The 15,353-nt window shown below is 37.6% G+C and overlaps 1 protein-coding gene across 2 annotated transcripts; it reads right to left on the bottom strand.

Moving 5' to 3' along the window:
- Nucleotides 1-6,939: 6,939 nt before the first annotated feature.
- On the bottom strand, nt 6,940-15,018 carry LOC140799113 (E3 ubiquitin-protein ligase UPL4). 2 transcript variants are annotated; one of them, XM_073153263.1, is made up of 17 exons: nt 14,319-15,018; nt 14,116-14,226; nt 13,921-14,037; nt 13,699-13,851; nt 13,435-13,596; nt 12,418-12,573; nt 12,226-12,347; nt 11,030-12,143; nt 10,770-10,839; nt 9,427-10,655; nt 9,084-9,320; nt 8,883-8,987; nt 8,131-8,211; nt 7,983-8,051; nt 7,741-7,869; nt 7,529-7,612; nt 6,940-7,358 (listed from the first exon to the last, which is right to left on the bottom strand). In XM_073153263.1, the coding sequence occupies exons 1-17, from the start codon at nt 14,871-14,873 to the stop codon at nt 7,293-7,295; spliced, it is 4,560 nt and encodes a 1,519-aa protein (XP_073009364.1). In that variant the 5' UTR covers nt 14,874-15,018; the 3' UTR covers nt 6,940-7,292. The 2 variants fall into 2 exon arrangements, with proteins under 2 accessions (XP_073009364.1, XP_073009365.1); XM_073153264.1 differs by having other exon boundaries at nt 9,427-10,646.
- Between the last annotated feature and the right edge of the window lie 335 nt (nt 15,019-15,353).

Here is a 15,353-nt window from a genome sequence, read left to right as displayed (position 1 = left end):
TCTGTTGTGCTAATTTTACAGTACTATTGAGGAAGATTTGATCAGTGGACCAAGGCTGCTTGATTTTGCTAATTATAGATGAAGGAAGAGATCCCGTTGTCCATGTATTAGGCCTCCCAACGGTGTTTTCTAAATTAATAACCAATTATTATGGACTATTTCAGACCTTAATTGCTGTTCATAAGGTTCATGCAGCTAAAAGTTAGGTTACTCGCCTCTTGTGATCAACCCAATCTCTGTCTTGCCTTATTCCACAGTCTATCAATTGATATTAGTTTGTATCAAATGAAACATATCTTCTTCTTTTTCTTTCTGAAGATTCAGATCTGAATTGAATCGAAGCAACCAAATGTTCTCTTCAGTTCATCTTGTTAGTGGATTTTTTAGTAACTGCATTATGATATACATATTGCATCAATTGATCGGAACCTTAATAGGTTAGACTCTTTGTTCCCCAAATAAGTGATCACAGATCACTGGTTTGCATCTTCTTCTTCTATTGTTACATCATTCCTACCTATTCCATAATTTTTCCCTACTAGTGCTTATGTGTTCCAAATCTCAATTTACATTGGTGAATATCCCCCACAACAATGACAGCGTGCTTGTTTGAACCATCCATGTCTACCATTATGCTTGAGACATCTACTCATTGTTTTCCTTTTCTAGACCATTCAAAAAGTTTGTTCAGGACTTAGGAATTAGAAATGTTTTGAAGCAGGCAAAAGTTGTAATGATCCATCCATATTGCCTACCTCTTACCTGGTGCACTTATTACTGGATTAGACTTCCCTGTTTCGAAGCTCGAGATATTTCCATGATATATTAGATGGATTTTCTTGATTGTTTGTCTAGGAGAATTAGGATAATTACTAGGATGATCGAGTGAAGCAATTTCCAGATTTATGGAATAACTTGATAAAGAAACAAAGTCTTAGGTACTGAGTCCTTCGTAGCCCATGACTTAGAATTATTTGGATTTGATTTAGAGTTGATGGATTAATTGGGGCTATTGACTTCTGATTATACTGATAAAAAGGGAATCCCGACTGTAAAATGTATTGTTTAATCTTTGAAGTGAGTGGATTACTGGATTATGGTGAAATTTAGAGTCTTTTTTAAATTCTGTTGTAAGTTGTTTGATATGAATTGCCTAATATGTTGTAACAAGGATGATCAAGTGGAGCAATTTCTAGATTTAGGGAAGAACCTGATATGTGAGTTCAAGTTTAAAAGTATGGATTGGAAAAGAAATAAAATCTTCTCCACTAAGTCCTTTGTAGCCTGTGACTTATAATTATTGGGATTGATTTAGAATTTATGGACTGCTTGGGGATATGGACTTCTAATTAAGTTGATGGGAGGGAAATTTAGATTGCAAAATCTACTGCTGAATTTTCAAAGTGAGAAAATTACTGGATGGTGATGAAATTTAGATCTTTTTTTATTCTCTTTCAGTTTGTTGATAACAATTGCGAAATATGTTGTGTATTAAGATGATAAGTGTAAGAAGGATGATCAAGTGCAGAACCTGATGTGTGGGTTCAAGTTTAAAAGTATGAGGTGGAAATAAGTCCTTAGTAGTCCATGACGTATAATTATTGGGATTTGATTTAGAGATGATGGATCGATTGGGGCTATTGGCTTCTTGTTATATGTTGGTGAGAAGGAAAATCAGACTGCAAATACTATAGCTGAATATTGGAAGTGAGAGAATTACTGGATGTGGTGAAATTTAGACTCCCTTGGAAGTTCTCGATCAAGTTGTTTGATAACATTTGTCAAATATGTTGTGTATTAAGATTATCATTCTTACACTAGATTGCAGCTGAATCTCCGTAAGTAACAGGGGAGTATTAATTGAGTCTTCTTCTGCAGGAGTTCTCAAGTTTCCTAAAAGAGTGATATCAAGTACTATTTGAATCCTAATAGTCCTAACAAGACTCCACGTCAATTTCATAATTGAAATTCTTCAAAACCTATAAAAGATATTAAGTGTAAGCCTTGAATCCTTTCCTTCATCTTTTTCTTCTCAGCTGTATGACTCCCCCTCTTCCTTCTTTTTTTTAGCCGGGCATGTGCTCCTCTCTCATTCCTTCACTACCAATTCCTCTTCTCTCAGCATCCTGATGTTCTCTTCACTTCATCTTGTTAGTGGATTTTTAGTAATTTTCAGATGATACATGTTGCATCCATTGATAGGGAAACCTTAATAGTCTTGATAGACTCTTTGTTTCCAAATAAGTGATCACAAATCATTGGTTTGCATCATCCCTTCTAATGTTAATCATTTCTACCTATTCCATAACTTAACATGGTGAATATCCCCCGCAACAATGATTGCAACAACATGCTTGACATAATCATCATGTCTACCATTATGCTTGAGAGATCTACTCATTGTGACAACATCCTAAAAGTTTGTTGAGGATATAGGAATTAGGCATCTTTTGAAACAGGCAAATTTGTAATGATCCATCCATATTGCCTTCCTCTTATCAAGCACACTTTTTACTGGATTAGACTTCCTTGTTTGGAAGCTCAAGGTATTTCCATGATATATTAGATGGATTTTCTTGGTATTTTGTCTACGAGAATTGGGATAATTACTAGGATGATCGAGTGGAGCGATTTTCATATATATGGAATAACTTGGTATGTGAGTTCAAGTTTATGAGTACGGGATTGAAAAGAAATTAAGTCTTAGATACTGAGTCCTTCCTAGTCCATGACTTAGAATACTTTGGATCTAATTTGGAGTTGCTAGATTGATTGGGGTTATCGACTATTGATTGTACTGGTAGGAAAATCAGACCGCAAAAATTATTGTTTAATCTTCAAAGTGAATTTAGAGTCTTTTTGAAATTCTGTTTCAAGTTGTTTGATATGAATTGCGTAATATGTTGTAACAAGGATTATCAAGTGGAACAGTTTCCATATTTAGGGAAGAACCTGATATGTGAGTTTAAGTTTGAAAGTATGGGTTAAAAATAAAATAAAATCTTCTCTACTAAGTCCTTTGTTAGTTTGTAGCCTGTGACTTATAATTATTGGGATTTGATTTTGTAGTGATGGATAGATTGGGGATATCAACTTCTGTTTAAGTTGATAGGAAGGAAAATCAGATTATAAAAACTACTGTTGAATCTTCGAAGTGAGAAAAATTCCTGGATGGTGATGAAATTTAGACTCTTGTTGAAGTTCTCTTTCATTTTGTTGATAAGAAACTAGACTATACTGTAAGAAGGATGCTCAAGTGGAGCAAATTCCTGATTTACGGATCTTAATAGTTTGTCAAGGAGAATTGGGATAATGCTAGGATGATCAAGTGGAGCAATCTCCAGATTTATGGAATACTCTTGATATGTGAGTTCAAGTTTAAAATTATGGAGTTGAGAAGAAATAGTCCTCTCTCTACTAAGTCCATTATAGCCCATGACTTAAAATTATTCAGACTTAATTTAGAGGTGATGAATTTTTTGGGGCTATTGACTTCTGATTGTATTGATAGAAAGGAAAAGAAAAGAAAAGTCAGACTGCAACCGAACAAAAAAACTATAGGTAAATTTTCAATGTCAGAAAATTACTTGGTAGTAAAATTTAGGCTCTTTTTGAAATTCTCTTTCAAGTTTGTCTAAGAGAATTGGGACAATTACTAGGATGATCAAGTGGAGCAATTTTCAGATTTATGAAATTACTCGATATGCGAGTTTGCTAGGATAATTTGGATAATTACTAGGATAATCAAGTGGAGAAATTTCAGATTTATGAAATTACTTGATATGTGAGGTCAAGTTTAAAAGTATGGGCTTGCAAAGAAATAAAGTCTTTTCTACAAAATCCACTGTAGCCCATGACTTCGAATTATTTGGATTTGATTCAGAGGTGAAGATTTGATTGGGGCTATTGACTTCTGATTGTATTGATAGAGAGGAAAAGTCAAACTGCAAACGGACAAAAAAAAAACTATAGGTGAATTTTCAGAGTGAGCATTAATTGGTGGTAAAATTCACTCTTTTTGAAGTTCTCTTTCAAGTTTGTCTAGGAGAATTGGGATAATTACTAGGATGATCATGTGGAGGAATTTTCAGATTTATGTAATTACTTGATATATGAGTTCAAGTTTTAGGAGTATGGGGTTGAAAAGAAATAGTCTTATCTACAAAGTCCACTGTAGCCAATGACTAAGAATTATTCAGATTTAATTTAGAGGTGATGAATTTGGGAAGAGAATTAGAGCTCTTATCTATCTAGAGGTGAAAAAAGAACAAAAAATTGGATTTTCAAAAAGAATAAGACCAATAAACTGGTGTGGTCTCTTCCTCTGTGCCCTTATTGTCGTCATGTGCCCCTTCAAAAATCTGATTAGTATAACATCCTTTCTTTTCTTTTTTTTCTTTTGGCAGTAAATATTAATAATATGACTCATGCATCTCTTTTTTCTTCTGCCGGTTTTCTCATCTCCTGAATCTGTTCATAATTGCCAACGTGTTCTGTATATTCCTTTCCTTTCATCACAGTCCTCTCTCTTGTTAAATTTCTGCTCCACACGAGATGTGTTCCATATATTGTTTTGTTGATTATCTCCAGCTCCCATTAAACCGCTATTTGGGGCAGAGAGTTGATAATAGGTTAGTTCTTTAAGATACATTGAGATTTTCTGGGAAACAGAGTTGATAATGGTTGTGAAAGTGGGAGAATATAAGGGTATAAAAACGTCTTATTGGGAGATCGAGGGAAGATTTAATAGAAGGCGGAATATTCCTTTTTCTTGAGGTCCTGGGAGAGGGAAATCCTAATATTTTCCCCAAGAGAGAAGGGTTAACGAAAAGAAGAGAGGGAGGAACAGAACGTGCTTGCTTCTGACTAGGTGAGGAAAGTCACTGGGTACATGCGATGTTGTGCTTTCATTGCAAGATGCTTGGTCAGAGAGCAACGTGTTGTCTATGGAAGAAGATGAATAAGGTTTTTGGACGATTGCTTAAGTAGAATGTTTTCTACTAGATCATTTTCAAGATGATTTACTTTTCTGACAGCGTCAAAGAATGAGATATCCTTGAACACAAGGTATGAGAGAGGAAATCATAGCGGCCTACAAGACAACTGGGAGAGAAAAGCTCCTAATGGAGCTCCACCAGTTACGATGGAAGAGGCAATAGGGGTTGGTTCCATACTGCTAGGTAAGGTGGTGGTGACGATGATTTCTCCATCGGAAGAGAAACGAAAATGGTGCTTTGCAAATGGTGACTGCAACATATGTGAAGGTTTACTCCAGTGTTGGAATAGGTCAAAATTTAAATAGGCGGTTGTATCATCATTTACAAAGTTCAAAAGATAGATGAGATTATTGAGAGAAAGCATTGAAATAGTAATCAGTTATTGCTAAAATTTGGTGGTTTCAATTCCTTCTGCTTTAAATGGTCGTACTGTGTCTTACAGAGTAGAAGGATAACAAGTTAATGATGAAGAAAATACTCAGAATATAATGAGTTGGATTTAGTAGAGAATGAACCGAGGCAAAGTAGAGAAAGTAGATGATCAGAGGTGAGAGATGCATGGAAGAGGAGGAAACTACCTGATAAATAAAAGGAGGTAATTGATTACATTCATATGGTGCAAGAGGAAAAAGAGTGTCAAATACAAGCTCAGAGGAAGTTAACGGAAGGATGAGAGAGGTTAAGAAGAAAATTTCTGAAAAAAAGGCAAGGACAATGGGGTGAAGGATATTGAATATATGTCTAGCAATAAAGAAGTTGAGGAAGATGCTGTGGACGACAATTAACTTAATGAGAAATTGTCGTACTACAGAAAGAATGGATAGGAAAGATACTTGTTTGATTTGGAAAAAAGGTGCTTGGTTGAAATGATGCTTGATTTGAAGATGAGATGGCAAACAAACTCCTTTGTGAGATAGTGAGTTAGCTCCAATGGAAGGAGAGAAATAGAATAGGGAGAACAGAGAGTAGAGGAAGCTTTCACAGGAAGGAGGCAAATCTGCAGTTTTATATGATTCCAGCTAGAGAGATATGGATGTGGTGCCAATAGAGATGCAACAAACTCCACCAGTCTCTAGAAACAATGTATAGAAGAAAGACCAACGGACAGAAGTATCAGGATTTTGCAGAGCAAAAAGGACCCATATTCGGTCAAGAGGTATTTGCCATACCTGGAAGTTACAGCGCTTTGAAGAAGAGACCTTGCTTGACAAGTATGTTCCTTGTTTACGAGTCATTTAGTTTTCAAAGATATATCTTAAATAGAATTGATTTCTATTGTCAGTATATGGGGATATTCTTTCGTTATTCTGAGGATAAAGGAAGAATGCTAATTTTTTAAGAACATTGGAAAGAGGAAAGGGATGCACAGTTAGGATTTCGGACACAGGGAAGTTAGGCGCAAGAGAAAAGGAGGAAAATTATGACATTTGTGGCAGATTAGAGGTTGTGAAAGCTTTTAATAGAGGAGATATATCAGACATTATTTAGGAGGAGAAATATCTGGATTTCATTTGCTTGCAAGAAATCAAGAGGTAAAGATGATGTGTGGAACTTCTTCCATTAGGTCTTTTAGGTTTGATTTTGATTGGCTTTAGTTCTTCTTTCTGCGACGAAGAATTAGGCGAGAATGGTCAATATTTTGGATTAGTTAAATATTTCTCTGCTTGCTTTCTCCTTTCCCTCCCTCCTCTTTCCTTAGCACAAGATCTTAGGCTTTTAACAGTAGTACACTGATAACGATATTGATCGATGTAATTGGAAGATTGGGTAGTCATCTTCAAATTTATATATATTCCCTATCGTCGTCATTTTGCAAGATTTATTTTTGAGAAAGAGAAGTTATTTTGCGAGATTTTGCCCATCTTGTCGCGTAGTATTATTATGAGACACGACTTTTCAATAAACAGATGCACCACAGAAATTTCAGAGAATGGAAAAGAGATTAAAGTTAAGCAGAGATAGATAATGCTGCCGTGAAAGTATAAGTACGTCTATACACCCTGCTACCTGTACAGATAAAAAGAGAGGCATGACGAGCAAATATATACCACTAGCCAAGGACGTAATGTCTATGCATAGACTGTATCTGTACAATTCACCATCCTCGCTAAAACCTACCATTATTTACACTGGTAAAGAACAGGCTTCCTCTCGTTCTCCACAATCAGCTTCCATCCTATACCACTTTTGCACTGATCAACGCTTATTTACACTAATCTTTTCTGACCCATACATATATATTCAACATATAACTATGTCAAAGAGAATAGAAGGGGGCTAATAAGTTGGAATAAATCAAGAGAGGTGGAAAGAGCCCTGCCCTTCTGTAATTGCATATAGCAGCCTTTCCCTCATCTTCTCCTACAGCAGAGAATTTCAGTCAGTGCAAGTGTAAATAGCAAACGCACTCAAAATTGCAAAATGGAAAAAAGATAACAATTAGCAGATGAAATTTCAATGTAACCAAAAAGAACATGCACATACAATGTAGGGAAGACAACTCGAGAGCAGGAGAAAAGGCATCACATTACCTTAGAAGAGTAAGGAGGCAACTTTAGATAATTAACACAAGTCATCACACTTGGCAGATCCGCGTCAGCCTCGTTGCTACTATACTGTCAATAGAAAAAGGATGTTGTAGACTTGCCGTGAACTGATCTCTAGCTAAAATGACGTTCTTCATTGTGAAATGATATGTGAACTCAATAGCTGCTCGATGAGAAAATAATGAATCAAAACTAACCTTGCGAACTACTGTCAATTTTGGGTTGAGCACAGCTAGACCTCCTGGAGGAAGTCGAGGAGCTCCAGTCACAAATTGCAAGAAAGCTCTACGTTGATCACATTCGAGTTCTTGTATAATTTCCAATAACTGCAATGTTGTGTGTAAATAGAAAAATATTAATAATCAAACACAAAATGAAAAAAAAAAAGAATATCCTCCTAAGAAATATGGAGTCTAGAGACTGTTGCATAAACACTGACATGGATGACAGGAGGACTGCTGGCTGTGTAACCATGGTCAAACTTGAAGTGATCCACAAGGTCAGGAAACTGCAGAGACAGAACTTTGTGTAAAAGACATTTCACATATATTAGCATCCAGATTAAATGAAAAGAAAAGAAAGCATACTGTCCAAGTATCTTGTTCTCCACAGAGTAATCGCTCTAGCTCATCCTCAGTAAAAACCTGAAGAACCTTAAGCGGGAAAATCTGCAAGATATGATACAAGACAGTAACAAAAATGAACCAGCCAAAAGAATGGTACTTAAAAGTCTCGACTTGAATACAGATTAGTAAGATACACTTAAAAACATAGGAGGACGACAACAATAGTAGAAGAGGGGGATCATTACTTTGTTTTGAGGTTGTGTAATGTCTATTATAGGTGTCTCCGAAAGCAACAAAGTTTTTGTATGATTATATATAATTATCACATACAAGTCTGTCTTCTTTGTTCTATCTTTTGCTTCTTTAATACCTCTCCTTTAATCCACTCATCTTCCAGCAAATCAAATTTCCATGATCAGCTTATTTATACATTGAATTTTTCTTAATGATTCTGTAGATCAGACAGCGATTGATCCTACCAGCATCCACCAATTGATCTCATCAGCTGGATGTCAAAAGGTTCATCAATGCACCACAAAAGAGATTCTTTTCTTACTTGATCCTAGCTATTGGCAGAGTAAAGTGAACAGAATCTATAATTTCATAATGAGATTTTCCAATTTTAGGTGTGCCTGAGTATACTGGATTCATACTTCAATGTTCTTTGATTCTAATACAAATGATTACAGAGAACAAACAATAGCAATGAAAGGAACAATTATATGCACTAGAAACAAGAAAATTAAGCTCATGAAGCAAAAACTGGAACAAACCTCGTTAAATCCTGATTTAAAAGCTTCCACTTGTCTGAGAATTCCAGATCTAGTAGTTGCATCAACAGTCAATGATATATATTCTCCTAAGTTAACAATATTTACCTGGAAGAATCAGCAAGTAAAGTTGAACTTGATCATAAACTAAATTCAAAACTTTTCACTATCAGATTATAATACACTGTTCAGTTTGTGTGTTACCATTTTTGAGTTACTCCCAGATTCAGATGTAAGCACATAATCATCATAGCCTGGAAGAGTGAAATCAATACAGAGGTCCTCAATTCTAGCATCCCGGTAACATAAATCGGATGCATCCTTGCAGCTTTCTCTAGAAATGGGTTCCAAGAATCTTCTCCTAGAAACAAGAGCTTGAAACTCCAAAAGAGTCCTTCCAAGTTCTGGATCAAATGACTGAATATCATATATACTAAGCTCCTAAAGAAATGTGAAAGGAGATTCTTTGTCAGTCTATATAAAGTAATAACAAATTTCAGTGCTCAAACATCATAATATATTTACTCCTATAAATTCATAAAATGACCTGCTCGAGGAAAACTTTATAAAATGCTTTAGAAAATGGTATATCCAGTATCCTCCCATCTTTAATTGCCTTTGCAACAAGCTGGCCAAGAAGCGCAAACTTTTTAATTACTTCTGAGAAGTCAACACCATCTAAGGCCACTGTTGCTTCTGACCATGGCCGAGGAAACAATCCAAAAGGAGCTGCCAGAAGTCCAGAATCACTGACTGCATTGCTTGTTCCAGCTTTATGGTGCAAGTCCCCTCTCCACATGCCTAAACCAGCCTTCTGAAATTCATGACTTGCCAATGTGTAAAATTCCATTGTAGGACCTAAACCAGTACCTACTTCATCATTGTATTCCACTTCAAGCTGGGACTTATTATGTGATCCCATCATTTTAGCAGCAGCTTCCAATACATTGGAGCGGTCAACTTTAAACTTTCTACGAGGATACATTGACGGTGACCACCTTTCTGTTATAACATTGGTACCGTTGTTATCAGGTTGCAGCCCGTGTTTCTGCTGAATTCTCAAGGTACCAAATGCAGCCATTTGGAAGTATTTCAATCTTGCCTCAAAAGAAAACAAGAAAGGACATGCAGTCATTAGCTCACTGCACCATGAAGGCATGCTGCAAGAGTTTGAAACCAGGGGGTCCCGCATCTGCTGCTCCAATTTATCAGTCAACTTACTGCTAATAAATTCAGCTTGAGGAACAGAAGATATCGTCAGCTTCAGATCATCAAAGTTTGATATTTTCCCCTCAGCAAAAGACTTGATTTTTTCATCGCACAACATATGAAAAGAAAATCGATTCAATCCCTCTAAAATTTTCAACATAAACAAGATGTCATATGAAGGATTTGACTTATCCAGTTTGCAAGGAAGCTCAGCAAGCAACAAACTGGAGAAAAATGGAACCTTTTGCCATGGGAATTCAATTTTAGAACCATAAGGAGATGTCCTGAAACCAGCTTTAGACATTTCTGAATCCCTTAATTCTGAATTTCTGGCACTCCTGTAGGTTACCTTGTGCACTTGATCCCAAAAGTTTGGGCTCAGAATTATATCAGGCTCTTGATTCAACATATCTTCAAGGATTGCTTGGTAAAGCGTAATTGATCGATTGAGCTCTTTTCTCTTCAAAAAGAAAGTCAGCTTTGGTTGAGCACCTTCGTTGCTTGAACTCTCTGCACTTGTCCTGACATCAACTTGGCATGCACCAGAAGATGGAAGGCCTGAGGTAGCTACGGCAAGTAAAGAATAAAGATAATCAACAATGAATCAGTCTCGATGCCAAAGGGGGGAAAAAAAAAGAGGAACAGAAAAAGAATTTCAGTCCTGCTCTAATGCAGGCTTACCAGAAATCAGAACCCGCTTACTTGGTCTACCTTCTGCTGACAAATAATAATGCTCTTGATTCGTTAAGACCTGAAATACAAGACAATTAGTAGGAAGAAACATCTCCAGACAAAATGTCATGAAAGTAATATTGATTTACACTGCATTTTTTCTGCATTGCTTCAAAATTTTTATTTTTCAGTTGCCCCAAATAATTCAATAATCTCAAAGATGTTATGATACATAGGAACCCAATTTGACAGAATTGAGAGAATAATACCTCTGACAAGTTAGAAGTGCTTGGTTCCTGCATAACATTAGCATTTGTCTCATGAGGAGGCTCTTCAGCACACGAGCTAACTGAAGCAATTTCCTTTGCTGCAGGTTCCGCTTGTTGCTTTTGCATGTTTATACTTATTCTGGACCATAGATATTCTTCTATAGCAGCTAAAGATGAAGAAATTTCAATGCTTACAACACCTCCAAAGTTAGACAGATTTGCTTCGTCTTCTTCCCTCGTAAAACATACTTTTATACAAGGACAAACTGTGCAATGGCGAACTGGGATATCAGCAATGGTGTTTCTGGGCTTGAAACCATGACTCAGAATTATAGGAAAATTATCAAAAGAAGACAACGCATTCTGCAATTTTCGGATGAATAACGTCAAAAGCATCTTCTCCCAACCTTGGCTCATTTCCAGGAGAAAAATATGAGCAAATGTCTGAAATCTTTTCAGTACAGAAAGAAATAGATTGGGTAAACAATCATGCTGACTACCTTGGAGATACTTTCCATTGGACAAATAATTAGCCAAAGATTTAACAACCCCACTTTCAATGAACTCAAAAGTTGTCATGGTCTCTACACCATGAAGTTCCCTCATTACTTGATCCAATATATGAGACAAGTACTCTTCATTTTCAAAAAGATCATCCTGGTATGAAGACTTGTCCACATTATCATTTAGGACGGCACAAAAAGTTTTGAGTTTCTGCAGAATTTCAGTCAAAACCATATCGGAACCCACTGCTTCATGGTTAAAATAGGTAGTCTTTATGTGTCTAGAAAAAGTAAAAAGGCTATCCTTTCCAAGCTTACATGCTCTCGTCTCTGAAGAACCAGATTTACATGAAGTAAATGCATAGCACAAGCATCTTGATACATCTCTTGCAACCATTTGATTATCTGAATGTTGCAGATCACTGGACTGCTGAGTCATAGAATCTGAGCATTTTCCTTGCATTAAAAGAGCCTCAATTGCATAAACTACACCTTCCTTGATAAAAGAACTTAAGAAAACATCAGGAAGCTTTTGCATGAGAATCTCAACAATCCTCAAGGTCGAAATCAACAAGTGGTGATCTTTCCGTGCCAACAAACCAGATAAGAAGCTGCCAGAAAATAGAAATCATGTATGCTTAAGATCAGCATTTCACATTCTGATGCAATCAGTATCTTGCAAGTATTCTTTACCTTGAAATGTTGGTATTCTTGAGTAAGTCTACAAGCATATCAGGCGTGGTGAAGTAAAAAATATTAATCATGATTGAAAGGCAACCATAACAAACACATATGTTTGCACCAGTATTGACTGCCTGTACCAACAATAGGAGCAAGTCAATATAATGAAATACAAGATTCTGTAAGCTACCTATATCAACAAACCTTAATAGAGACAGGAAGAATATCCATTGAAAACTGATGCAAAAATTTAGGCTGGTCCACCAGAATCTTTTCCTTGGCAAGCACTATTTGAATATCTTCAGCACCTCTTGCCACAGGAGGGATTAGCTGGTTCACTAGCTTCAATACTTCATAGACCTGCAGCAGAGGAACAAAGATTATTTGCATGTATCTTGGCATAAAGTTTACTAGATTTTCTAATATGCTTGTTATAGCTATCAATTTGAAACCTCCAAAATAAACTGTAGTAACCATTTAACAAAGCAAAAAGGAATTTTCCTTCTCAAAATTTTTTCTTCATTAACTTCAATTTGATTATCTTCCCTTTTCAATCTGGCCCTTCCGACCATTGAACCCACACAAAAATTATATTCCCTCCGTTACAAGTTCCCTTTGGGCTCATGGTCAGGCTCATACAAGCACATGTATTCCCTAAAATTGGAAAAGTAAAAACTGATCAATTATAGAAGGCCTACATTGTTCTGACAATAACAATAATACATGTTTCCCCACATTCCTGTAGTCTTCTTTAAAACTCGAGAGTAATCCATATAGGTAGAAAAGGCTGGATTTCAGTTATCACTCAACCATGACCTCTTATGTTTAACCTAAACCAGTGAGATGTAATGCAAGTTGAGATCTCTCCGATATATCTTCTGTTTCCTGACTCCTTTTATGATAGCTTAATTTGGCATGCCCCACACTAAGTCAGTATCTTATCTGGTATCATGACAGATTTCATAGTTCTTCACATGTATGCTTCTTGAGCTCAATAAAACTATTAAAAAAATACGATAAAGCAGTGATTAGAATCTCTGTATAGTACTTAAGCAGGAGGTTCTTATAAAAAGTAGATGCATAAGGTCCACTATTGTTGGATTTTAATGCAGTAACTTAAGATGGTGCAGGCACCCTGGCATCCATATTCAGCTTCTATATTTAGTTATTTACATAATCAACTTCTAAATTTCATATTTTACAGAGTCAAAAATGACAAACCTGGTTGAATTGCGCATCTTCAAGTAGTGAATAAGGAGTACCATGTGAGAGATCAGAAGCTACTAGAATACCCCTTAATGTGCTGCCTATATTCAGCTCAAAAAGGGTCTTCACCGCCATGACAGAACTACTGGCAAGCTTAGTGAGAAGAGAAATCAGATTCTGCAGGTGCAAAGTACTAAGATCAATTACCATATTGCAAAAAGCAAGCTCAATGCACAAATTACACACTTAATGATGACAAGCAACACGGTGCAGACATACAGAGCAAGTTGTTTGGTTTAGTGAAACCCGAATATTGATCAAATGTAAAGACTTCGCAAGCACTCCCTGCTGACAAAGCTCATCAAGAAGCTGGGGCGAACTGCTGAAAGAGTCCCCTATCCTTCTCAAGCATACCGCAACTGTTTCCACAAGCTGCCGGGGAAAGTGTCAACTGGATTAAACAAGACCAATAAAAAAATGGTAAACAAGAGCAACCCATACCTTCTGGTCCTCATATTGGAGTAGATTACACAGAGTAGGAACCGACTCCATGACGACTGATGAGCATTCTACCGGAAGTTTCTTGCACACATTTGCAACAGTTGAAACCGCAACTCTCTGTTATATAAAAAAGCAAAATTATGGGGATAAAATCCAAAATTCATAACCAAGTGGACTTATATTGACAATTTTCACCTGAATGCTGGGTGAGAAGAAATCAATAAAAGTTAAGACGGCAGCTATTGCTCCTGCTTGCAAGCACTCAAGCGGTTTCTTCTTTGAAATCTTTTCCAATGCTTGTAGGCACTGGATTATATTATACCACATCCAAAAATATTTTTTATCAAAAGGCCACTAAATTTTCCACGATATTTCAACCAATAATATTAATTGCAGACCTGCTCGGCAACATCCAGGTATTCGATCGCTAGCAACTTCCCACAGAGCACGGGAACGGCGCCATGCTTGACGATGGCATCCGCCGACCTCGGCATTGCGTCGCAGATGTACGTGACCGCCCGCACTGCGAGCAGCATCGCGTCGGGGCTCGCCTCGCTTTCGGCCAACCTCACCAGCGCCGGCACCGCCATCTCCATCGGGAAGTACCCCACGAAGTCCTCGCCGCAGAAGGATAGCACCTCACAGAGCTCCGTCAGCGCCGCGACCTGCGCCGCGACCCCCGCATCGCCGCCTCCGCCCTCGAGACTCCCGATGATCCTCTGGAACCTTCCACTGCCCGCCACGCACGGCCGCCTAGGGTTGTCGTCGACGGCACCGTCGTCGGAATCGCCGGACCCGTAGTCGCCAGCTCGTCCGGACGAGGACGTCTCCGTGTCGCACCCCGCCGGATCGGAGGACGACGACGCCGCCGCAGCCGGAATGGCCGGCACGCACGGCCGCTTATCGGCTCGAACTCCGCCGGAGTCCTCGGCTCGCTTCCGGCCCCGATCCATGGCTTCTTATTCTGATTCCACCACTATTCTCGATTGATTGGGAGAATTCCAATATGTATTAGCCCTAAACAGATCGGCAAAGGAGAAAAGATTTGTTTTGAGATTGATTTGGATTGAAAAGATATGTCTGTTATTTGGTTTCGATTGGGGGAGAGAGCGTGGGGTGGAAGTCGTTATGGAAAGAGGAAGAGGAGTTTTGAGTGAGTATCGGGTAAGTCGCGGCACCGCCTTAGTTTAGAGGAAGGGTTGGACTCGGATCGGTCCGAGTCAACCCGGTTGTGTATTTGTACGCTTTGCTATTGGGGTTTTCCATTTTTCTTTTCTTTTCAATTGGGGTTTTCCTCTTGACCTTTAGAAGGATTTAATTGATATTTTTGCCTTTGATTGGATTGAACGTTACATTGGATTGAAATAAAATGTACTCCCTGTAGACAAATTTTTAATCTTAGGTGTACATGGAAAGGGTTTTTTTTTTCTCAT

This window comes from Typha latifolia, chromosome 12 (genome assembly GCF_019914945.1).
Source record: "Typha latifolia isolate L0001 chromosome 12, TyphaL0001v2, whole genome shotgun sequence".
NCBI lineage: Eukaryota > Viridiplantae > Streptophyta > Magnoliopsida > Poales > Typhaceae > Typha > Typha latifolia.
This window is presented reverse-complemented; position numbering and strand designations above follow the sequence as displayed.

Bases quoted from the DNA above. Each gene is read 5' to 3' on its own strand.
- LOC140799113 (XM_073153263.1), bottom strand. From the start codon at position 14,873: ATGGATCGGGGCCGGAAGCGAGCCGAGGACTCCGGCGGAGTTCGAGCC. The intron at 9,321-9,426 runs GTCATTTTATGA...ACATTTCTTTAG, and splicing joins ATAAAGTTTTCCTCGAGCAG to GAGCTTAGTATATATGATAT. The intron at 7,359-7,528 runs GTAATGTGATGC...TCTCTGCTGTAG, and splicing joins TGCCTCCTTACTCTTCTAAG to GAGAAGATGAGGGAAAGGCT.